This window comes from Balaenoptera acutorostrata, chromosome 5 (genome assembly GCF_949987535.1).
Source record: "Balaenoptera acutorostrata chromosome 5, mBalAcu1.1, whole genome shotgun sequence".
Taxonomy (NCBI): Eukaryota; Metazoa; Chordata; class Mammalia; order Artiodactyla; family Balaenopteridae; genus Balaenoptera; species Balaenoptera acutorostrata.
The window spans coordinates 131,023,603-131,049,255 of NC_080068.1; the positions used below are offsets into that span (position 1 = coordinate 131,023,603).

The window sequence follows — 25,653 nt, forward strand, 5'->3', positions numbered from 1 at the left end:
TTCTATTTTTAATTTTTTAAGGAACCTCCATACTGTTCTCCACAGTGGCTGTATCAATTTACATTCCCACCAACAGTGCAAGAGGGTTCCCTTTTCTCCACACCCTCTCCAGCATTTATTGTTTGTAGATTTTTTGATGATGGCCATTCTGACCAGTGTGACATGATATCTCATTGTAGTTCTGATTTGCATTTCTCTGATGATTAATGATGCTGAGCATTCTTTCATGTGTTTGTTGGCAATTTGTTTATCTTCTTAGGAGAAATGTCTATTTAGGTCTTCTGCCCATTTTTGGATTGGGTTGTTTGTGTTTTTGATATTGAGCTGCATGAGCTGCTTGTAAATTTTGGAGATTAATCCTTTGTCAGTTGCTTCATTTGCAAATATTTTCTCCCATTCTGAGGGTTGTCTTTTTGTCTTGTTTATGGTTTCCTTCGCTGTGCAAAAGCTTTTAAGTTTTTATTAGGTCTCATTTGTTTATTTTTGTTTTTATTTCCATTTCTCTAGGAAGTGGGTCAAAAAGGATCTTGCTGTGATTTGTCATAGAGTGTTCTGCCTAAGTTTTCCTCTAAGAGTTTGATAGTGTCTGGCCTTACATTTAGGTCTTTAATCCATTTTGAGTTTATTTTTGTGTATGGTGTTAGGGAGTGTTCTAATTTCATACTTTTACATATACCTGTCCAGTTTTCCCAGCACCACTTACAGAAATACAAAGGATCATGAGAGATTACTACAAGCAACGATATGCCAATAAAATGGACAACCTGGAAGAAATGGACAAATTCTTAGAAATGCACAACCTTCCGAGACTGAAACAGGAGGAAAGAAAAAATATAAACAGACCAATCACAAGCACTGAAATTGAAACTGTGATTTAAAATCTTCCAACAAACAAAAGCCCAGGACCAGATGGCTTCACAGGCAAATTCTATCAAACATTCAGAGAAGAGCTAACACCTACCCTTCTCAAACTCTTCCAAAATATAGCAGAGGGAGGAACACTCCCAAACTCATTCTATGAGGCCACCATCACCCTGGTACCAAAACCAGACAAAGATGTCACAAAGAAAGAAAACTACAGGCCAATATTATTGATGAACATAGATGCAAAAATCCTCAACAAAATACTAGCAAACAGAATCCAACAGCACATTAAAAGGATCAGACACTATGATCAAGTGGGCTTTATCCCAGGAATGCAAGGATTCTTCAATATACGCAAATCAGTCAACGTGATACACCATGTTAACAAATTGAAGGAGAAAAACCATATGATCATCTCAATCCATGCAGAGAAAGCTTTTGACAAAATTCAACACCCATTTATGATTAAAACCCTCCAGAAAGTAGGCACAGAGGGAATTTTCCTCAACATAACAAAGGCCATATACGACAAACCCACAGCCAACATCGTCCTCAATGGTGAAAAACTGAAACCATTTCCACTAAGATCAGGAACAAGACAAGGGTGCCCACTCTCACCACTATTATTCAACATAGTTTTGGAAGTTTTAGCCACAGCAATCACAGAAGGAAAAGAAATAAAAGGAATCCAAATTGGAAAAGAAGAAGTAAAGCTGTCACTGTTTGCAGATGACATGATACTATACACTATACACAGAGAATCCTAAAGATGCTACCAGAAAACTACTAGAGCTAATCAATGAATTTGGTAAAGTAGCAGGATACAAAATTAATGCACAGAAATTTCTAGCATTCCTATACACTAATGATGAAAAATCTGAAAGTGAAATTAAGAAAACACTCCCATGTACCATTGCAACAAAAAGAATAAAATATTGAGGAATAAACCTACCTAAGGAGACAAAAGACCTGTATACAGAAAATTATGACACTGATGAAAGAAATTAAAGATGATACAAATAGATGGAGAGATATACCATGTTCTTGGATTGGAAGAATCAACACTGTGAAAATTACTCTACTACCCAAAGCAATCTACAGATTCAATGCAATCCCTATGAAACTATCACTGGCATTTTTCACAGAACTAGAACAAAAAGTTTCACAATTTGTATGGAAACACAAAAGACCCCGAATAGCCAAAGCAATCTTGAGAAAGAAAAACGGAGCTGGAGGAATCAGGCTCCCTGACTTCAGACTACACTACAAAGCTACAGTAATCAAGACAGTATTGTACTGGCACAAAAACAGAAATATAGATCAATGGAACAGGATAGAAAGCCCAGAGATAAACCCACACACATATGGTCACCTTATCTTTGATAAAGGAGGCAAGAATATACAAGTCCCTCTTTGAACAGGTCCCTAAGGGCTATCAGGTCTCCCTTCTCAGAGGGAGGTAGAAGGATGGTGTACTGCAAATATGCTAGGACAAATGAAAGGAGGCCCAAAGTCAACAGAAGGCAATGAAGAGAAGGTCAGAGGTAAGTGGGAGAAGGGCAAGCTTTCTACATTTACCTGAACTGGTGTTCAGCTGGTCAACTAATGGGGTCACCCACCAGCTATACCTGGCATGTGAGGTCCAGTTAAAGGAAAAAAGGGGAGGTTCATAGACGTCTAACACTCATTCTCATCTCTTCATGCAAACCCTACCATTCCATGCTCCAATTTCCTGAATAAGCAGTTATTTCAAGCCACTGAGCCTTTGCTTCTTCTGCTCCCTCTGTCTGAGGATTCCCTTCTTCCATGCCCTTGTCTTCTGGTGAACTCATTTTTCAAGAAATAATTTACTATGCTTCTATCGTTCTCTCTGGTATTTGGACTTCAGATTTATTTAAGAACTGTGGCTGGTGAATTCCTCTAAAACTCATAGTTTATGAGTGCCTCAGGAACTCTCCCCACCCCAACCAAACTACTCAACAGCAATTCTGGTCCCACACCACTCAGATGGTGGCCAGCTAGTCCTCCTTATGGGATAAGGGATATTCCCACTTCAAACCTAAGAAATAATGCTAATGTTGTAGTATCATTATAATGTCATTAATGATTTTAGATAATATAAACTGTGCACTTAAAATGTGCTAGACACCATGCTAAGTGCTTTATTTGCATCATCTCATTTGATCCTCACAACAACCCCATGAGGGTTATTGTGCTATTATACCCATTTTACAAATGAAAAAATTGAGGTATAGAGAAGCTAAGTAACTTGCCCAAGGTCAAAGACCTAGAAAGACAGCTAAAACATGAGCCCAGACAGACTGAATCCAGAGGCTGAGTTCTCAACCACTGGTCTATGATGCTTCCAAAATGGACCGTACCACTTTTTTCCTACTTTCTCCATTGCTCAAGCAAGCCAAAAACCTGAGTTGCCCTGTACCTCTTTCTTCCAAATCCCTTCATCTCCAATCTCACTGAACCTATCTTAGTTCACTTCTTACCCGGATAATGACAACAATTGCCTAACTGCACTCTGCTATAATGCATGTTCCTCATAACAGCCAACGGGGCTTTTCAAATAAATCACAATCTGATCGGGTTACACTCAACTGAATTCCTTTCGGTGATTCCTATAACCTGTGCAATGGTCCAAACTCCTGAACACACAGCAGACAAGGTCCTTCACTATCTAGCCAGATTCTTTCCTTTCAGCTCCATTTGCCATTTCCCTATATACATCACATTCCATTCAAACCAACCTTCTTAAAAGTTTCTAACAAAGCATATTCCTAATCCCTTCAATGCTGTAAATATTGTTCTACTCGACTACACGGTTCTTTATCTAGTAAAGTTATATTAGTGCTTCAAGTTTCAGCCCAAATGGCACCTTCCTTGACCACAGTAAATTATAACCGTGTAATAGTTAATATTTGTTTAGCACTATGTCGATACTATTCTAAATCCTATACATATTTTAATGGTCATTTAATCATTTGAACAACCCCGTGAGGAAATTGAGGAAAAAGAGTTGGCAGTTGCTGCCACTTCAGTGTATTTATAGAATTTATATACTTCTCTCCTCAAATTAAATTCTTGAGGGTAGAACAGTCCTCCTCATCTTTGTAGCAGCTAGGCTGGTATAGCGCCTGGTACATAATAGAAAACAGGAGGAGCTCCATGAACAGCTTTTGAACAAATGGCCACAGCTGTGTCTCTAGGTTCTAACTGCAGACTTGGAAACTCTTCCTGGCCATTAGCCCTCTAATTTCTCCAGAGTATGCGAGGAGCATAACAAACACGCATGTAGCAGAGTCCCACATAAGCTTAAGGAACCTATCAGTATTTACTAAACGGTTCTGCTGAAATGTATACATATCCTCATATATACCATCAAGCTTTTTCTGCAGCTATCTTCTTTTAAGTTTTTACAAATTTCCATGCACCCAACAGGCATTCAGAAAATACTAGTCAACGATGACGACATTAAACATTACATATAAGAATTCTCGATAAAGGAATGTGGAGCTTACTCTGATCTCGCAGAAAGTCGATTTCTGTGGCCATTCAGATACAATTTGTTTGACGCTTTCACCACCTTTACTTTTCTTAAAAAGACACAAAGCTCGTTGTGCGGGAAAACAAATCTAAAGCAACGCTTCGGAGGTTGTCTACCACTTGAGCGGTGTAATCAAGCATCCTACTCACGTGGCGTCAACAGCCCCGCCGCACCTCCTTCTCCCGAGTCCCAGCCGAGTCCCTCGCTCAAGGGAGACACAAGATTTCAGGTTTGCTGGGAACCCGCCAAGTGAATTCTCTTCCACGTTCACCCGAATCCCAGCCAGGTGGGACCAGGGATGTACAGGCGTCCCGCGGGTCACTCGGGGTCGTGTTGGGCCACTCAGGAGAGCGCCGAGAGAGCTGGCGGGCAGCCGGGTGGCGGCGTCCTTGGCGGAGCGGGGAGCGACTGCAGGACTGCCGAGACGCCCGGGGCAAGCAGCGGAAGTCCACTCGGCCCGCCCTGCGACTTTGAAACCGGTGCCCCAGACCGCTCCTTGGAGACGGTGACGCCGCCTGCGTCATCACGCAGGCGTCGGCGTTTACGTCATCGCGCTTCCTGGAGTTCTCTCACGCTATTGGTTGTCTGTCGAGCGATGGGCGGAGCTGTGGAAACCTGGATGACACCCGGCTGAGCCGGCTGAGCCACCTGTGTGGCGGCGGACGAGCTGGTGGGCCTGTGTCCTAGGATGGCTGGGCCCAGCGGTTTTTTTTGTTTTTTGTTTTTTGTTTATTGTTGGTTTTTTTCTTTTATTCCTTTTTAAAAAAAAAACCCCAAAATGTAAACATAGGTAGGGCATTAACTACATATTTTAAATGCCCCCGTATCTTTGTTACCTAACACTTCCGGACTGGGAGACCTCGCTGGCCAAAGCGGATGGTTGGAAAGCACGTAGGTTTCTGCGTCTGCGGTCTGAACCCAGACAGGCGTCTTCAGAGTCTGCCCCCAAAGCTGGAGGATTCTGGGTATGAATTTGGTAATCCCCAGAAACTAAGTACGTGGGTCTTTGGAGAAAGGACACAGCTGTTGTTTAAATAGTTAACCGCGTGGCAATAAGACATGTAGTTAGAAGTACTCCAAAGATCCTGCAAGTTCAGCAGTTATTTCTTTAGAGATAACTTTGATTCCTCAAAAAAAGAAGGAAAGACAAATTCACATTTTTTGCAAGAAATAATGAGGTAAAACTTTACATTTGTATACCGATTACAATCCCCATCTTTATAAAATGATTATGTCTGGATTTAAAGCTCATCATTATTTTTAAAAGTTAACATTAGAGGAAATTTCAATCCCAGCAATCAAAACGTTAACTTGAAGCCAGCCACCAGTTTTAGTGCTTTTTAATCAAATATGTGTTTTTATGGGTTGAGGTAAGGTTTCTAAATAGACATGTCATAGAAGTAGTCGATTTAGCTTTCTTTTTAACAGTTTAAGAAGTTTTTGTTGTCTTGTACTCATACTGTTATATAAAAAAAGTAATGTTAGCAGAATGTATTAAGAAATTTTTTAAATGCGTCCAGCTGTATCCAGTTAGGTATTCGAACTCCTGTTACGGGTTTTCTCCATACTCACTATTAAGAGAATGAGATGGTCCTTCCCCTAAAGACTGGTTGTTACATATGGAGGCACAAATAATAACTATAAAAACTTTAATTTAGCTTTGAGTTAGTGAAGATTGAACTTGATCTGGTTTTTAGTGGCCATGAAGTTAACACAAAAACTTGTTGGAAGGAAAAATTGAAAGTGCAAACTCCAACTCTTTTTCGAAGTCAGTGTGTGGCTTTTTCTTCAGGGATGTCTCTCTGACTCCCCAACGACTTGTTGTATCTTCCCCTACATTTGAACCTTGCATACTGTCATAGGGTGATTTAACTTGGCACCAAACAAGTAGTCATAAGCTTAACTCTACATTTACCCTAGAAGTTGATATTAGTATGGGTGAAAGCAAACAGTACTTTCTGGATGTAAATGATGAGGTGGTCTTCACACTGCAAAAATTAAATATCCGAAATTGGAGTTTTTAATCTCTGTACTTGAATTATTTGGCTAGATGGTCAAGGTCAATACAAACTATATAGTTTTTGAGTTTTGAGGTGTGGTGGTTTGTTTGTTGGTGGCTTTTTTTTTTTTTTTGGTTACAAGATTTTTACTGGTTGAATTTTAATGAAGTACTTTCAAAATAATTTTCATCTGTAAGAAACAAAGTTGCTATGATTTCACTTATCTTTATCTGCTCTAGTGTTCTTCCGTCTTAAAGCTTCCCTTCTGTTCTCTACCCACTTACCCCAAGGTAGGTGCTTCCTTTGTACTTACTTCGTGCTTCTTCCTGCAGTGTCTATCATATTGTTTTGTAGTTTGACTCCAGGCTCCATCATAGTACCTGGAACACAATGAGCACTCAATAAGTATCTGATGAAGGAATTAATTTAAAGCATGTGTGTGCATAGGAAGTATCTATTACTGTAATTGAGTACAAGGAATGAGAAGGAGAGAAAAGTACTTAGTATGTGTTTAACCATTATCTAGTCACTAGTTCATGTTTTTTATATTGATAATATTTCTGCAATAAGGAAAGCCCTAAAAATTAATAGATTTAACTAATACTAATTTATGCAGTAAATTGACATTGAGTACCAAGTACTGTGGGGAAAGCATCATGAAGAATACAAAGTTGGAAGTTTAAGCTAGGATCAGAACTTCTTTTCAACCTTGGCTGATATTATTAAATGCCATAAAAAGTGATTTTTAAAAAACTCTTAATAATTATGTTTCTTTGACCAACCAAGAGAAGGATGGCCTAGAAATTCAATCTCTCTTTTTAAGCTTGTCTTTTTTATTATTATAATTATTGTAATAAAAAACACATAACATGAAATGTACTGTTAATTTTTAAAGTGTCAAGCACAGTGTTGTTAACTCTATGCACATTGCTGTACAGCAGATCTCTAGAACGGTTTCATCTTGCATGACTGAAACTCTGTACCTATGGAGCAACAACTCCCCATTTCCCTCTCCCACCAAAAGTGATTTTTATAAAACAAAAATAATCATTCTGTTAAAACAAACACAAAAGTTGTTTTTCCCCCAAGAAAGTTTTTTAAAGTATGTTATAAGCAGAATATATTTAGGCTGAACCATGTGAAATTGTTGATTTTTTCCAAAATTTCATATGGCTTAGCTTAATATTTTAACTGAAAATATCTGAATAATGGCAACACCCCAGTGTAATATCTGCTCTTGCAGACTGGGAGAAAATTACAGTGACTTTACTTAAATGTGTAGAATATGCATGCTCTTCTCAGAGTAGCTGTGACGCTCAGGTGTAGTGACTCCTTGCTGAATTAAACCCACAGATCCTATTAAAGTTTTGGTAACTCTCAGCAACTAGGATACAGAGCAATTCTATTTGGAAGCATTGTAATTCTGTAAATTATTACCTTTTTGTGAGAAGTTTAAAACATTATACATGATTTAGTTATTAATTTATTATCCTATAAAGAAACAATCATTTCACATTGCCTTGGGTGAAAGAGACACTGTAAGAAAATAGGCTAAGTGGTGCTGGGAAACTGGACAGCTACATGTAAAAGAATGAAGACACTGCCTAACACCATACACAAAAATAAACTCCAAATGGATTAAAGACCTAAATGTAAGACCAGACACTATAAAACTCTTAGAGAAAGACATAGGAGAAACACTCTTTGACATAAACCACAGCAAGATCTTTTTTGACCCACCTCCTAGAGTAATGGAAATAAAAACAAAAATAAACAAATGGGACTTAATTAAACTTAAAAGCTTTTGCACAGCAAAGGAAACCATAAATAAGACAAAAAACAAACCCTCAGAATGGGAGAAAATATTTGCAAATGGAACAACAGACAAAGGATTAATCTCCAAAATATACAAACAGCACATGGAGCTCAATATCAAAAAGACAAACAATCCAATTAAGAAATGGGCAGAAGACCTAAATGGACATTTCACCAAGGAAGACATACAGATGGCCAAGAGGCACATGAAAAGATGCTCAACATCACTAACTATTAGAGAAATGCAAAACAAAAGTACAGTGAGGTCTCATCTCATGCTGGTCAGAATGGCCATTATCAAAAAATCTAGAAATAATAAATGCTGAAAAGGGTGTGGCGAAAAGGGAACCCTCCTGCACTGTTGGTGGGAATGTAAATTGACACAACCACTATGGAAAACAATATGGAGGTTCCTTAAAAAAGTAAAAATAGAACTACCATATGACCCAGCAATCCCACTACTGGGCATATACCCTGAGAAAACCATAATTCAAGAAGAGACATGTACCACAATGTTCATTGCAGCACTATTTACAAAAGACAGGACATGGAACCAACCGAAATGTCCATCGACAGCTGAATGGATAAAGAAGATGTGGCACATATATACAATGGAATATTACTCAGCCATAAAAAGAAACAAAATTGAGTTATTGGTAGTGAGGTGGGTGGACCTAGAGTCTGTCATACAGAGTGAAGTAAGTCAGAAAGAGAAAAACAAATACCATATGCTAACACATATATATGGAATCTTAAAAAAAAATGGTACTGATGAACCTAGTTGCAGGGCAGGAATAAAGATGTAGACATAGAGAATGGACTTGAGGACACGGGGTGGGAGGGGGAACCTGGGTGAAGTGAGAGTAGCATTGACATACGTACACTACTGAATGTAAAATAGTTAGCTAGTGGGAAGCAGCAGCATAGCACAGGGAGGTCAGCTCCGTGCTTTGCGATGACCTAGAGGGATGGGATAGGGAGGATGGTAGGGAGGCTCAAGAAGGAGGGGACATGGGGACATATGTATGCATATGGCTGATTCACTTTGGTGTACAACAGAAACTAACACAGTACTGTGAAGCAATTATACTCCAATAAAGATCTATTAAAAAAAGAAAATAGGCTGATAGATGCCGAAACTGCTAGGATAGTTAAGACTGAAGCAACCAGAACCGTATCTCTAGAGCACTTAACCATATTCCATGATCTCAAGGGTCAGACTATCCTGTCTGAGAGTCTAGTTTTCTATAAGAAAACCACCTCAGAAACAGGTAATTTTAATGATTTGAACAGAAAAATGTTTTCTTTAGGCAAACCTATATACTTTAATAATAATAATCTTTTTAAAGTACTTACTATGCCCTAGGCACTGTTCTAAATACTTTATATGTATATTAACTCATTTAATCCTCACAAAACCTTGTAAGGTAGTTGCTATTTTTAAATCCCTTTTACAATAACTTGCTGATGATCACAGTTGGAAAGTGCCTGAATTTCGATTTGAACCCAGGCAGTCTGGTGCCAATGTTAGAACGCTGACCACTATGTTTATACCTCCCAGTAGTATAATATAATTTACAGCTAGGATAATATTATTTACAGCTAGTGTAATATAATTTACAATTTTTGCTTATATAGCCAGTTAGCCTTTAGTTACATTAAGTGAATTATTGCCGGACGTGTTCTATTGTAATCTTATGATTTACAGTTGATTTTTAAATTGTGCAACAATTTTAAATATTGCTGAGTAACCCTTCCTTCTTCCTCTAGGAAACCGCTCAAACTTCTGTGGAACGATTAAAAGTCTTCAGACTTTTAAGTCTTCAGACTTTAAGGACCAGCGGCGGTCGTTCAACAGGTGTCTGTGCTTTAGTCCGCCAAGTCCCTCCCCCAGAGCGTGCGGGCAGCGGGGCGGAGCCGCAGGTCCTTTGACCTCGGCCGCAGGGAGCGAGCGAGTGTCGGCCCGAAAAGAGACTCCCGGTCTGTGTTCCCTCCTTGTCAATGCTTTCTCCACTCTGTCGTTCCTCCCACCTTCTCCTAGTCTTGTTGGCTTTTTCTCTTGCAACTTATTTTTCAGCTGCTTCTCCTGGCGGCACAGTTTCCACCCACTTTCGGGCTGACTTCCTCCTTTCTCCGTTTCTCTCGGAAATGGACGCGGGAGACGGGGAGTGGGGGCGGGGAAGATGCAAACTGAAAAAAAATCATTTTTGTAGAAAACTGAAAAAAAAAGTTCGTGAGTAGAAGATTTGGAAATTTTCCTCACAAAACGTTCAGTTGAGAAAACACATTTTCCATAACGTCCTTCTTTGAACCTTTGTGGAATTTTTTTTTTTTTTTCCTCTCTGGGCTCTTAATGCTCCGGGGTTCCGTCTCCTTTCTCTTCCTTCATTTCCTTTTAAAGGTCTTCCCATAGTACAAGTAAGGCATGAAAATAATTATTTTCGACTTTTTTTGATGAAAGAATAATTTGAAGAATAGAAGTTAAAATGTGGAAAAAATACAGATTAATAATAAACATTCTTTTTAAGAAAGTTTACACAGCCAACGTAAAAATTGTATAATAGAATGGTGTTCACCTTGAATGAATATATTCATTTAATAATATTCCTAATATTCATTCTGACTTTTTAGAAATGTTCAGCATTTATAACGTAAGGGAGAGAAGAGGTCGTCACTGTACTGTTTCAGAGATTCAGCTTAAAATTAGACTTTAAAACATTTTTAATAATTTATTTTTGAATAAGTGCATGTCTATCATAGTATAAAATTCAAATAGATTAAAAAAAAAAAACGGATACAGTTGAAAGTAAATCTTGCTTCCTCAGCTTTCTCAGGCAGATAATCCCCTCCAAAGAGGCAACCACTGCTACACTGGTTTCTTGTATATGCTTCCTGAGATAGTATATGCATTCACAAGCATATATGCAAATAGTCTTCCTTTTTATTAAGTAAACGTATACTTTTTGCACCTTGCTTTTTTCACCTAATATATTTTAGTTGTATATATAGAGCTGCCTCACTCTTTTTAACTGCTGTGTGGTATTTCCTTGTAAGATATAGCATAATTTACTAGTTCTCTACTGATAGGTATTTAAGTTGCTTACAATATTTTGTTATTCTAAACAATATTACAGTAGATATCTTTATAACTTATGTCATTTTGAATATGTACAGGTGTAATAACTCCTAGAACTAGAATTGTTGAGTCAGAGGTCATTTGCATTTTTTATTTTGATAGATATTGAGGGATTGCTCTTGACAGAGTCAGTGCCAGTTATGCCCCAACAGCGATATATTGATTGTTTCTCAGCGTCCTCATTATCACAGCATTTTATCAAACTTTCTGGTTCTTGACAATCTAAGGGAAACATAGTAATTTATTGTTGTTTAATTTGCATTTCTATCATTATTAATGAGACCGAACATTTTGCATTTTCTTTCTGTGAGCTGGCTATTCATATCTTTACCCATTTTTCTGTTGGGATGGTCTCTTCATTATTGATTTCTAGGAGCCCTTTAAACATTAAAGAATTTAGTTATTTGTCTGAACTATGAGTTGCAGGTATTTTTTCCCAAACTGTCTTTGATTTTGTAATGGGGTTTTTTTTGGTGGAGGAAGGCAGATTTTTGCTTTTTTAAAAAAATGTTTATATAGCCAAATGTATCAGTGTTTTTTGGTTTTTTTTTTTTATGTCTTCTGGGTTTGGGATTATATCTTAAAAGGCTTTTTCTGCTCTAAGATCATCTTTTAAAAACAACCTCCCGATTTTTACTTTCTTGATTTTATTTGGTTTGATTTTTATGTTTATATCTTTGATTCATTTAAAGCTTAGTTTGGTATAGGGATCCAACTTTATTAAATTGGAGTGGAAAATGAACCAACTGCTAATGGATCTATCTGGTCGGTTAGGACATGAGTCCTGGTTGATTAGCTACATGAGAGTCATCCCCAACTCCCCATAGACTTTCTTACACTTTATTTCTCCAGCACCTGCTATGGTGCCCGAAACAAAGTGAGTAGCTAATAAACCTTTGATAAACTAATTTGAAAGGAAATTTCTAGATATGATGTCTTATCTTAGTTATTTGCCATTGTTCTAGTATATAGTGTTGAAAGAGATAGTGATACCACTAACAGTTGATTTCTCCTGCATAAAATCTTAGAATCATGAAATTTTAGATCCAGAGACTAGAACAGTTATTCACTCCACAAATAAATAATAAGTTCGTGTTGCTTACAGGCATTCTAGCTAGGGATGGGGACAAAATAAAACAAGTACAATATGTCATGTAGGGTAAGTGCTGTGAATCAAAACAGCAGTGTATGGGCAATAGAGAGTGACAGGGAATGGAACGCTGCATGGATGCCCACTAGCCCAGGTTGTGAAAGACATTAATAAACGAATTGTCTCTACTTCATATGAGCACGTGTGCAAACAATGAAAATTGAAAGGTAGTGGGGGTTAAGCCACCACAATCCTAAGTGTCCCCAGGGAGCTGAAAATCAATTGTCTCTGTCTGGATCCATGTTATCTTTAGATTAGATTGTAAACTAGTGAGCAGGCCTATAATTTTTAGGTTGATTTTGTTATATTATGCATGCTTAGATTGACGTGAGTGTTCTTTAAGCAAATTAATAATAAATTTGTTGTTCTGATAAGAAACTAAGGTCATTTTATGCAAAAAGCCAAAATTGTATTCTACCCTTGGGCATGTCAGCCATGGCACTCTTCCCTACTAGTGGAAGTCTAGCTGATATTTCTTGCAGTAATTTCCAGACAATATTCAAAGAAATCTTAGGAGAAAAGGCAGAAAGAACCAGTAGAAAGACTTAGGTTTTCAGTACCTTATACTGCCAACAAGAGTAGCTCTGCTTTTATCATTTATCTCTTCTTATCTTCCAGTTAAGATTACATTTTGAAGTAATTTGAAGCCATACTCTGACCATGACCCACCATGTGTGTATGGAAGTGACAGGCCATTTTTAGGAGCACATCACTGCATATGGTTTAATTCCATTTAGACATAGAGATGATGGCCTAAAAGAACTGGGAGTTGAAAATACCGTGGTGGAAACCCGCTGATTAGGATAGGGATCCCTTTAATGTGTGCAGCATTGTTTTGTGGATACGCTGGTTGCATGGAGAATTAGTGAATCAACCAAAACTTCCTAGTCGCTGAGCTATATTTTCCCAGGGTTGTCAAGAATTGTCAAGCCCTAAGTTAGGAGCATAGCATATTGGTGCCAGAATCAGATTTAATCAGCATTTCTAACATCTTGATTTATTCTTATTCCTTCCTATATGCTGCAAGAGGGTACTTACGTACCAAAATTTGTAGTAGAGGGTGATATATTTATTTTGAAGAATGTGCCTTGATATTTCAACTACAGAAAATAAATTTATTATTGAGGTATTTTATTCCAGGCAAATCAGGACTCAATTCCACATAAGTCAGAATCAGTTTATACAGTCTTATCACTCACTGAGCTTATTTCAGTGATGAAGAATATAAATTGCTGAACATATCCTCTTCTGAAATGCTGTTAGTTGCAAATGGGTTGCAATACCAGCACTATTTTTTAATTTTAGAAGTTATTAAAATTTCTTAGCATATAGTGAAAACTGAGAAAAGCTACATACTTTACAAAAAGGTTTTTGGAGATCTTGGATTCTGTATGTGACACAGAACTTACGTATTTGGATCTCCCAGTGCTGGGCACATAGTAGGTATTCAGTACATATTTGTTGAAATAAATTTATTCAAGTATAATTTTATGAAGCCATCACATTGTATACCTTAAATATATATAATTTTTGTCAATTATGCCTCAATAAACCTGAAAAACAATGTTAAGAAATAAATTTATTCAAAATGTAAAACTTTATTACTTGCAATAAAAATAACATGAAGCAAGGAAATGCATTCAGTGACTTCAGATAAGCGAAATTAGTCTGGAAATACCACCATTTACAATCAAGGTTATCTTTTGGACAAGATGTAAGGACCTAGTATAATTTAGGGGAATCCATCATTCCCAAAATAAGGTTTTCATCTGTTTGCAGATTCCTGAAATGTCTTCATCTGGGAAAGCATGGCTGACATTGGTTCAGTTTCTTGATTTATTAGCTATTTGACCTTGGACAAGTCTGTTTCTTTGTTTGTAATGAGGATAATAATAGTTCCTCTACAAGTTTTTGTGAAATTAAATGAGATAATGTTTATAAAATCTTTGATCCATAGTATTCAACAAAACATACTTTTATTAATATAATACTATGTCCTTCCATTTAATCCTTAGAGTAACAATTTAAAATGCAAATACTGCTTGCATCAGATGTACTTAGTCTATTTCAAAGTTTAGATGATAGCAGATTTTGTTCCCGTATTTCAATTGGAGAAAAGGGATTAACCGAGCAAATGGTCATTTAACACTTGAAATATCAAAAATTGAAAAGGCTGGGGCTTCCCTGGTGGCGCAGTGGTTGAGAATCTGCCTGCTAATGCAGGGGACACGGGTTCGAGCCCTGGTCTGGGAAGATCCCACATGCCACGGAGCAGCTGGGCCCGTGAGCCACAATTGCTGAGCCTGCGCGTCTGGAGCCTGTGCCCCGTGACGGGAGGGGCCGCGATAGAGAAAGGCCCGCGCACCGCGATGAAGAGTGGCCCCCGCTTGCCGCAACTGGAGAAAGCCCTCGCACGAACCGAAGACCCAACACAGCCAAAAATAAATAAATAAATAAATAAATAAAAATAAGAAAATCCTTAAAAAAAAAAAAAAAAAAAGAAAAGGCTAAGAAAAACCATACCCTGAGACTAGGGAAGGCAATACTAAACTCTGCCTGCCTTCAAATGGTTGAAGCCCCCTCCACTCCCACCCCAAAAAGAAAAGAGTTTTAGCCAAAAGAACAGGTGTTAACAGCAATGCTTGCACTCATTTATAGAGATCTTGAAAAATCAAATTGAATTTTACTATAAAGATCTTGATTCCCAGGGGATCCAGTAATTCATCTGCACATTTTACAATAAGACGAAGGATGGCATATAAACTCATAGTGCTTCGAGTTTTTAAATACATGAACAGTTTGCAGTGGATTTAATTACAGTTCTTAAAAACTATTTTGATACACTCTTTAGTAGGTAACTCGAGGTGGATCTAGACTTAAAGTCTTAAAGCTTTTAGGATCCAACTACCTATTTTATAATAGAACTCCATGTTTGTGACTTACCATAACACAAATGGCCTTTTGACTCTCAGAACCTTGTTCTTGTCACTCTGCTGCCTTCCTGCCTTTGAAATTTGGCTTTGAAATTTTCATTTCATTTCTTTCTAAAGGAAACTTTTGTAAATTGTTAAAGAGGTTTTTTTTAAAAAATATTTTTTCGCATTAGAGTCTTCAAATGGATTTTAAAATTGAACACACTTGGGATGGTTTTCCAGTGAAGCATGAGCCAGTGTTTGTCAGGCTGAATCCAGGTGATAGAGGAGTGATGATGGAAGTTAGCGCTCCATTTTTCAATGATCCTCCAGCCCCACTAGGAGAACCAGGAAAGCCTTTCAATGAACTGTGGGATTATGAAGGTAAGTGGAAGTACTGTATTTTATTGCAGACATAAATCTTTTTATAATAACCTCTCATAGAACTATTATCTTGCTGTAAGGAAGTGAGTGCTTCTGAGCAACTGACATGTGCAGTTTCTGATATTTCCTACCAATCTCGCACTCTTGACTTTTTCACGTTACCTATGTGACTTCGACTGTATAACTAAAACAGTGAAAAATGGCAGTTACAAATCCAGATTTTTAAATTGCTGCTATATTTCCTTCCTTCTGTTACCTATTCTAAGAAGAGTTTAACATTTGTTTTGTTTTTAAGTATCTTCAAATTGCCACTTTAACCTTATAAACCTTCTTTATGGAAGCTTTGGGGTGTTTCACTTAATTGTGAAAACACCATTAACTTAAACATGAAATGTAGTTTTTATTTTACACTGGCAAGTAATCTCACACATTAAGTGAGGGCTAAAAGACCGGCCATGAAATTCCAGTTTCAGGTTTGCTGTATGATCACCTTCTAATGAATCCTAATTAAGCTACCAAACGTATCTTTCTTAAATAATCTTTATGATGCCATTTCCTAGATTACAAATCATTACTGTCCCTAAGATAAGGTTCAAACCCTTCCCATAAGCTTCCAGGGTACTCCTGAATCAAGCTGTCAAATTAAACCAAAAGTTCTTGACTTCCAAAAGGCTGATAGTCTCATTCGTGCATATTCTCACTCATGTACCTTTTCTCGTTCTAGTCCCTCCGCCTGTAATGCACATCGTTCAAGGTCCAATTCAAGTTTCATTTCTTCAAAGAAACCTTCGATGACTCTTCTAGTCCATACTAACATCTACTTTCTCTATACTATCTATATAGTGTGCATTTTGTCAGTGTTAATCTATCATATGTTAAACATATGTTGTCTTTTATTGTTACAGAACTTGTATATACCAGCTTCCTGTTGGTGTACACACTAATGTGAGTTATCTACTGGAGGTACTATAGACACCAAACTCAACAAGTCCTAAACTCAACTCATCCACTTCTCTCATAAGCTTGCTTCTTTCACTAATTGCCCAATCTCAATTAGTAGCACTATAATACATCGAATCACCAAATGTAGAAATGTGAGATCTTTCCAAGGTATCCTTCTCTCTCACTCTCCATATTTGGATTTATTTGTTAAGTCCTGTCAGTTTCACCTCCTAAATGTTTCTCTCATTTATTATCTCTTCTTCATCCTACCATCCTTGCCATAGGTAAAAGGCTTTAAAAGGAACAATAAAACTCTGAGTTGTTGATGGGGCTATATCTATATCTTAGATATTTTATTATTATAAAAATAACACATGGAAAACTAGAAACAACCTAAATGTCTATCAATAAAGAATTATGTGAATAAATAATAACATTCTATAGAAGAATACTATGTAGTAATTAACAAGAATTAGGTATCTATATGCTGTACAGTTTTGTGTGTGTGTGTGTGTGTGTGAAAAAAGCAAGTTGTAATTAGAAAATGATTCCATATATTTTTTTTTAATCTATGCAGGTAAAATAGATTATGGAAGGACAGAAGAAGTCTGATAGGTTTTAGAGCAAAGTGGGAAGAAAAGGACTTTGACTTCTTACTTACATATATGTTTATGTTCTTTTAATAATTTAAAAGAAACATGTGTCACTTTTATAATTATACAGTTTTTAAAATAAACATGCTCATAAAATTTCAGGAAATTATAAAGAAAAATCACTCACCTGTATTCCACCTGTCAGAGATAACCAACCGTAACATTCTTGTGCATGTTTTGCAGGCATCTAGGCACAGGCATACGTGCACATTTTTGTTTCACGTGCATTTGGTTATTGCTCTGCAGCCTACTTACCAAATATCATGGATATCTTCCTATATCAAAAAATATTTAACTGTATATTTTATTTTAATGACTGCATTATATTCTATTACATGGAATACACAGATTCCATAATTTAACAGGTCTCCTATATAATAGGATATTTATTTATATAACAGGAGATAACAATTTAGACCATTTGTTTTTGAGTAATATTGTACTTTGATGAATAGCATCTTACTTCTTTTTCAGTTGTGTGATTATTTCCTTAGGATAAATTCCTAGAAGAAGATAACTAGCTCAGAGTCTGTGTGATATGTTCATTTCTTTACAACCTCACCAGCACTAGGCTTCATTCATATTTTTATTTTATGGCAATCTGATATGGGGAAAAAAATGATGATTTATTTTCTATGTATTTTTTTCTTCCAGACAATGTCTACTTATTTTATTTTCCCCTTTTCCTAGTGGTGATATAGCTTTAATTAAAAATAATGCATTAATTCACTGTATATTCTAAAGGTATAAACAAATTATTGTTGAAGCAAAATTAAGTTTCTCAATATGTCATATCTCTGTTTTCAAAAGTTGTGGAAGCATTTTTCTTGAATGACGTAACTGAACAGTATTTAGAAGTTGAACTTTGTCCGTAAGTATAAAATCTTTCTTCTAACTCACTACTACATATTTTGAACACATTATTTTCTAATTATAAATCATATGGATATAGTAAAAGCTCACTAATTCTAGTTAACTAGTCAGAATGCTAATTTGAATTAATCTGAATTATATATAATTTCTTATTTTCAAGTAAATGTATAATGTAGAATATATAAGGTTTTGAAAATATTATGTTGATACTATTTTCAATTCACTAATGTAGTTGGTTTTCTAATAAATTTGAAGGTTCTTTTGCAAAATGAAAAATTATTATAAAACTTTCATTATTTACTCTGTAAATTTGCATTGTTGTATATTAGCTATTTAGAAATAAAGGGAGGCATATTCATTATTTACTCTGTAAATTTGCATTATTATATATTAGCTATTTAGAAATAAAGGGAGGCATATAGGTATAACGAATTGAACTACTTTATGAAAATGTTTCTTTTAGGGGATTCTTTTAATAATTAGATTAAACTTTAATTTTATGTATTACATAATTATGTATTCATGTATTCCTTCCTTTAGTCATCATTCATTTACTGAGTGTATACTATGTCACTTTATGATCAGTGCCAATGATAAAAACTAAATCACACATGGCTTTTCCTAGACTTATGAAAAATATTAACTTTGGACTCTCTTTGTACAAATTTAACCAGTCCTTGGGAACTCTCTACCTGGTTGGCAGTCTTTTTCCTGTAGATGTCAAAAAGTAAATTTATACCTACTTGTTACCTAAATTATAAGAAATTTTAAGTTAATATTTAGTAATGAAATATTTCTTTATATTTCCATTACTCATTTAAAATGACATTTAAATACTTCTCAGCATCTGTTATCTAGTAGCCTTTGTCCTTTTGTAGACTGAGCAGAGTCCCAAACAATTGATTTCAATGAGATTTTAGATATCATTTTCTTTTCCCTTATTTTGATTTCTTGCTAATGCTAGTGTGGAAAATATAGCTGTTCACAATTATATTTTTCAGAAGAGTAACTATATATCTTTGTTACCCTTCAACTAACATGCCAAAATCTTTTATTGAAAAATATGATTAATTCTCATGAACTGTAATGTGAGGTCAGAGAATTTCACCATACACATGAGGAAGCTAAGGCAAATAGGTTTATAACTTGTCTAGAAGACAGTCAAGAACTTGGATCTGCTAGAATTCTAAAGTTACATCCTTAGTTTAAATTTTTAGATGATAATATCAGTTTATTTTTATAAAGTGATGACTTAGCATAAGATACATCAGATAATTAGATTATATTTTGTTAGGAAATTATTCAATAACCATAATGTATAAAATTAATAAATTCTATAAGTTTGTTTTTAGATACATTAGGACAGTTAATAATCAAGAATCATGGTTTTGCTTCAGGGAATCAACTCCTGTGACAGTTAACCTCTAGGAAAGCAACTTGAATATGTTTGTTTGAATTTTTAAGAACTTTTATTGTTCTTAGGATATTCTTAAGGTTGCATAATAACAATAAAAAGAAGCAGAGAACTTTTAAATGGAAAAGAATACTTGTTTTCTGTTAGACTAGTTTCTTGAAGGAAATCCTTCCTGAAAAGCTCCCAACAGACCGTCTGTGTCAAAATGTTTAGATATAGTCTTTTCCAGAGACCGTAAATTTGCTTCATGTAACTATTTGAAATCCTTTGATTCTTACTGACATGGATAATCCCAATTATGCTCTCTTATTAGAATTTTCTTTTGGGAGTATGTTGTGCTTCTCCTTGAAGATGTGACATCAGTGTCAGAACTAATGGTTGAAAGCAGGAAAACACAGCAGGCAGATAGGTCGAGGACAGTTGTATGAGAAAATAGTTACAAATTAAAGTCTTCAACCTGTTAAGTAGTTTTAGACAATCTATATTTTTATCTTCCATCTTCCTAATGAGCTTCAAGACAGTTTTCTTATAGAAATAACCTTTAATATGTTTGTTGGATTTTGACCTGGAAATTGGTGTCAGCTTCCCTTTAGGATACTTTCATTTTTGAAATGAGTTTTATTATGAACTCCAGATACCCAACCCCTTTTGCATACTTTGTACCATCTAACCAATTGAAGTATTTCATATAGTTTCCTATTTAAAGAATATAAAAAAGAGTCTGAACATGTGTAGCTTTATGCATTTGACGGCAGTTGCCTGGAAAGTGTTAAACTCAAAGAAGCCATTTTTAAGTAACTGAACACACTGGCTGTCCCTGTAATTATCCAATATTCATATTGCATATTTTAATTATTTGGAAATTTAGTTACAAGCATACACATGGCAGATATGAAGGATAGTGAAGAAAATAATGTTTGTTTCAAACACTCATGAAGAATTTTAATTTTGACAGCCATGGACAGCATTTGGTGCTTTTACTCTCTGGAGAAAGAAATGTGTGGAAAGTAAGTAAATAAAAAATATGAGACAAAATCCTTAAGTGTATAAGATACATATATATATATATTTTTAAATGTTAATATATACATATTTTAATGTTAATATATTATAAATATTAATTTACCTTTTGTGTTTCACGTGTTGTTTCTGTAGCAAGAACTTGATCTATCATTCAAAGCGTCCAGAGGAGAGACAAAATGGGAAGGTAGAGCTTATCTTCCTTGGAGTTATTTTCCACCAAATGTGACAAAATTCAATTCATTTGCAATTCATGGATCAAAAGATAAAAGAAGCTATGAAGCTCTTTACCCTGTACTTCCACATGAGCTGCAGCAAGGACAAAAACCTGATTTGTAAGTAGAAAATAAATGAAAATATGTCCCAACTATAAGAGTTTTTAAAAATTAATTCTTGGTAGAGTAGTAGTAACATTTTTTGGTCAAAGAAGACACGTGTAAAAGCACCAAGTAGAGTCCTGTGTTTCCTGATGGTCTTCAGTGAGTATTTGGCAGACTGACTTTGGACAAACATAGTCTGTCTCACTGCTGTCAGTAGAGCACTTAGATTTCCATGGCAGTGTGAGAAAAGTCTTGCTTAGTGAGTATTACTACAACTGGCATAGAAATGTGGTTGTAAGTTTATTTATGATCCCTTTCAGAGCTAAATGGCCAGAGGCATCTGTGTTTCCTGGTGTGAGCAAAGGGTTAATAAATCCTTTCTCCTGCTGCTTGAGAATCTGACATTAAGTCAACTCTCTAGTTCTCTTCTCCTGGTAACCTCATAAGGATAAAAATGTCAGCTATATTTCTAGGCAGCATAGATGGAGACAGCACAACTTTGGGATTTCCCTTTAACAGGAATGTTCTCTGTGGGGACCCTGGAAGCTATACCTAGGGAGTTATTGCAAGAAATACTGTCTCCTGTTGGACAGCGGGCATACAAGCCAGGAGATCTCCTATGCTTTCCCATTTTGAGTCTGATCTCTTTGTACCTGAAGCTGTCACTTAAGGAGCATGTAACCCTGGCCAGCCTTATGAATATTTCATGGACCGCTGCAAACACTACCAGCTCAGGGAGGAAAGCCAGCCACTGTCCTGGGGCAAGCTGAGATTCCCGCGCTATAGAGTGCACTCAAGTGGCCAACATAGTCTGTGAGTCTGCGTGTTTAGAAAAGCGTAACAGAGACATCCTAGTGGGCTTTGCACTCTGGTACACATATTTCGCTGCCTTTTCACCCTTGGAAAGCGCTGCATTGTTCTCCTTCTCCCTTGCCCTTCCTGTCGTGCTCTTACTCCGCTGTACTTGACTTTTTATCTCTTCTAGCTTATTCCTTTTTTCTGCCAGATGCATTTTTCCCTTTTCCCCTTGCTTTTCTAGGAAAAACCTCTTTCTCCCTTTCTTTCTCTTATCCTTCACTGTTGTTTTCTTAACTGCTTAATCTGGATTGACTAAAACTGGCTCAGCCTGGTCAGATGGGCAGAGTAGGACAGGAATCTAGATGTAACTCACCCAGGGCTCTCATATCAAGATGGCATGTTTCTCTGGCTCTTCACAAGCTAATGTATTCCTGTATTCAAGCTTCCTATGTATAGGCTATTGGAGGCTTACTCTAGGTAAAAGTATGATTATGCCATTGGCTAGAGCAGAGTGATTTCCTACAGAGCTGAGTTCCATTGCAGCACGTTAGCTAACCTTTCTCTCCTCATTAAACCACAATAGAAAGCTTCCTAATGGTTAAATGGTTTTCCAAGAAAGAAAAGAACTAGAATTTACCCTCTTTTACATAAACCTGCCTTGCTTTGGCAAAGGAGTCTGTTCTTTAATCTGTTGAGCTGAAACTTTTAAAAAAACAGTTATTTACATAACTGATATAAATCGTCAAAGTTTGAATATGAAAACATCTGTAAGAGTATAATATGATTTGTTTAAGGCTAGATGGAATGAGTCAGGTTTTCAGGGTTGGTTTTTATTTCTCCCTTCAGCTGTGAGGGAGCTATCTGCAGAACTGAAAGGAGAGTGCTTTGAGATATGGGTGAATATTTTCAGAGTTGAATGATTGCTAGAGTGAGAAAATTGTACATGTAGAATACATCTTACCTTTGATATTCTTAAAATGGAATGTCCTATAACAGATATAACAAAATAAATAGCCCTTCAGGACAGCTTTTTCACAAATGCATAATTCATTTCAATTCCAACCATCTTTTTCTTTGCATTTAGCCATCATCTGGAATACTTCAAGCCTTTCAATTTTAACACATTGCTTGGAGAAGAGTGGAAACAACCAGAGTCAGACCTGTGGCTAATAGAGAAACCTGATGTGTAGGAGTATAGTAGATGACCATATCAATCATTTCTTCTCTATACCTTTTAAGGTAAACTAATAATAAGTATGATCTCTTTCAAGATACCATGAACACATTTCAACAATAAATATTTCATAGAGGTCAGTGAAAGTATATAGTATCTCTGTGGCAAATTGTGTATGAATTAACAAGAAAGTAGAAAGTTCATGTATGATTTTATCTATAAAGTGAAAATGTTTCTTGGAGTCACTTAGTCCAGGAGCCATCATGCCAAGGGGTTCTACCATCTGCCTTGCAGCACCATCACCCCAAATATCCCGGACTCTGTCAACCACAATCAATATTTCTCTTCCCACTCCACTAAACCTCAGCCAGCTTACAACTGAACATCTTATTTGCAAATTTTTGAACTCCATAGTAATGTATAATAATCTTTACTCAGACTCCTCTGTCCATTTTTGAAATGAATAGAAAGCAATGACATATTTCAGTTGAACAGGAGATGCACATCTGTTACGGCATTATTAAAATACATGTGCTATTTAATTAGCTGTATTTCCTGTCTTATGACTACTTTTCTTCTGTAGCAGAAAATGGAATGAAGTAGTCTTGAATTCGGGCAACAGATTCTGCTTTCATTTACAAATAAATGACATTTTCTTAATGCTGTTCAATAAGATGTCAAAATGTCTTCATTTTATTTTATAAACATCAAACACTCCTGGTCCATAATTTTCAAATTTTGTGTTATAATTCATAGCTTAAAGCCATCTAGTAGATTATCTATGAACTTCTCCACCAAATCTGGTCCTTTACCACCATTCTTAACTCAGAGATAAGCAGTCTTGCAGAAGAAGAACCTTTATTACTCGTACAGATACCTAGTTGCCTACCCAGCGATATACTTTTTCCTCTTCTTCTTTGCTAACTATTTTATATAACTTGAATTTTTAGGGGATTTTCTCAAAAACTACATTTACTCATATTCCTTTGCAGGTAGAAATGACACTGTAGAACAGTTTAGGTCAACGAGATTTAAGTATACAGTGTTAGATGGGCCTGCAAGAAAAGATGCCTCGTAGATGGACTCTGCTGCCATGTACCTTTTGTCCTTTGCCTTCCCTCTTCCTTTTTCCTGAATTATAGAATTGATACCCGAGGTAACATGCTTGCTCCATTGTGTTAATGAGGAGACAACCCAAGAATAGCTCAGTAGCAAGACAAAGGAGCCTGGGTTCCAAACAGCACAATAGAGTAACATGTCATATCTGGACTGCTACCTACAGATTTCTCTATAAAGAGAAAATATAAACTGCCTAATTTGTTTCCACAAATCTATCTATAGATTCAGTGTAATCCCATTTTAAAAAACCCAGAAGGCTTTTTTTTGGTAGAAATTCACATGTTGATTAAAATTTTATATGGAAATGCAAAGGACCTGAAATAGCCAAAACAATTTTGAAAAAGTACAAAGTTGGAGGACTTATACTACCTGACTGTAAGGCCTATTGAGCTTCAATAATGAAGAAAATATGACCTTGCATAGATTTAGACAAATATATCAATGGAACAGAATAGAGAAACCAGAAAGAGAACTACATATAGTCAGTTGATTTTTGACAAAGGGAAAGGGTAGTCTTTTCAAAAAATTGTGTTGGAATAACTGGCAAAACATGAAAAGAAATTAACTTACCTAACAACCTACAGGAAAATTAACCTAAATGTGACTGGTGAAATGAAAAAAGTTCTAGAAAAACTCTTCACATTCAAGGGTAGACAAAGATTTTTTTCAAATAAGACATAAAAAGCACTAACTAAAAAAGAAAAAAAATGAGAAATTGAACTTCATCAAAATTTTAAATTTCTGTTTGTCAAAAGCTTCCATTCAAGAAAGCAAAGAGGCAATCCAGCAATTCCACCCCTGGGTATCTATATCTGAAAAAAAATGAAAACACTAATTCAAAAACGTACATGCACCCCAGTGTTCATAGCAGCATTATTTACAGTTGCCAAGATATGGAAGCAGCCTAAGTGTCCAGCAACAGATGAATGGATAAAGAAGATGTGGTACATATATACAGTTGAATACTACTCAGCCTTAAAAAAGAAGGAAATTTTGCCATTTGCAATGACATGAATGGACTTGGAGGGCATTATGCTTAGTGAAATAAGTCAGAGAAAGACAAATACTGTATGATATCACTTATATGTGGAATCTAAAAAATAAAACAAACTAGTGAATACACTGTAAGTCCCCTATATACGAACGAGTTCTGTTCCGAGAGTGTGTTCATAAGTCCAGTTTGTTCATAAATCCAACGAAGTTAGCTTAGGTACCCAACTAACACAATTGGCTGTATAGTACTGTACTGTAATAGGTTTATAATACTTTTCACACAAATAATAACAAACAAAAAGAAAACATTTTTAATCTTACAGTACAGTACCTTGAAAAGTACAGTAGTACAGTACAACAACTGGCATACAGGGGCTGGCATTGAGTAAACAGGCAAGAAGAGTTACTGACTGGAGGAGGGAGAGGAGGTGGAAGATGGTAGAGCTGAAGGATCGTCAGCAATAGGAGACAGAGGGCAAGCTACAATTTCACTCATGCCTGACGTTGATGGCACAGGTTCTGGTTCCTTG

At 36.1% G+C, this 25,653-nt stretch overlaps 2 protein-coding genes across 4 annotated transcripts in view; one reads left to right on the top strand and one right to left on the bottom strand.

Annotated features, from left to right (window-relative positions):
* Nucleotides 1–4,904, bottom strand: part of SCLT1 (sodium channel and clathrin linker 1) — a 237,467-nt gene extending 232,563 nt beyond the window's left edge. The window contains exon 1 of one of the 2 annotated variants that reach the window (XM_057547507.1): nt 4,570–4,904. Coding sequence is in view for 1 of the 2 variants with exons in the window: in XM_057547506.1 (XP_057403489.1) it covers nt 4,395–4,428 (34 nt within the window). In the remaining variant the exon portion in view is untranslated. Of the gene's footprint in view, nt 1–4,394 lie in introns of both variants that reach the window. The other variant, XM_057547506.1, reaches the window with a different exon arrangement.
* Nucleotides 4,905–5,112: 208 nt separating this feature from the next.
* C5H4orf33 (chromosome 5 C4orf33 homolog) lies at nt 5,113–23,678 on the top strand. Of its 2 annotated transcripts, none has more exons than XM_057546938.1 (7): nt 5,113–5,598; nt 10,006–10,215; nt 15,628–15,817; nt 18,223–18,283; nt 20,655–20,706; nt 20,855–21,054; nt 22,922–23,678. In XM_057546938.1, exons 3-7 carry the CDS (start codon nt 15,637–15,639, stop codon nt 23,025–23,027), a joined length of 600 nt encoding a protein of 199 aa, XP_057402921.1. In that variant the 5' UTR covers nt 5,113–5,598; nt 10,006–10,215; nt 15,628–15,636; the 3' UTR covers nt 23,028–23,678. The 2 variants fall into 2 exon arrangements, with proteins under 2 accessions (XP_057402921.1, XP_057402922.1); XM_057546939.1 differs by having other exon boundaries at nt 5,113–5,385.
* The last annotated feature ends 1,975 nt before the right edge of the window (nt 23,679–25,653 follow it).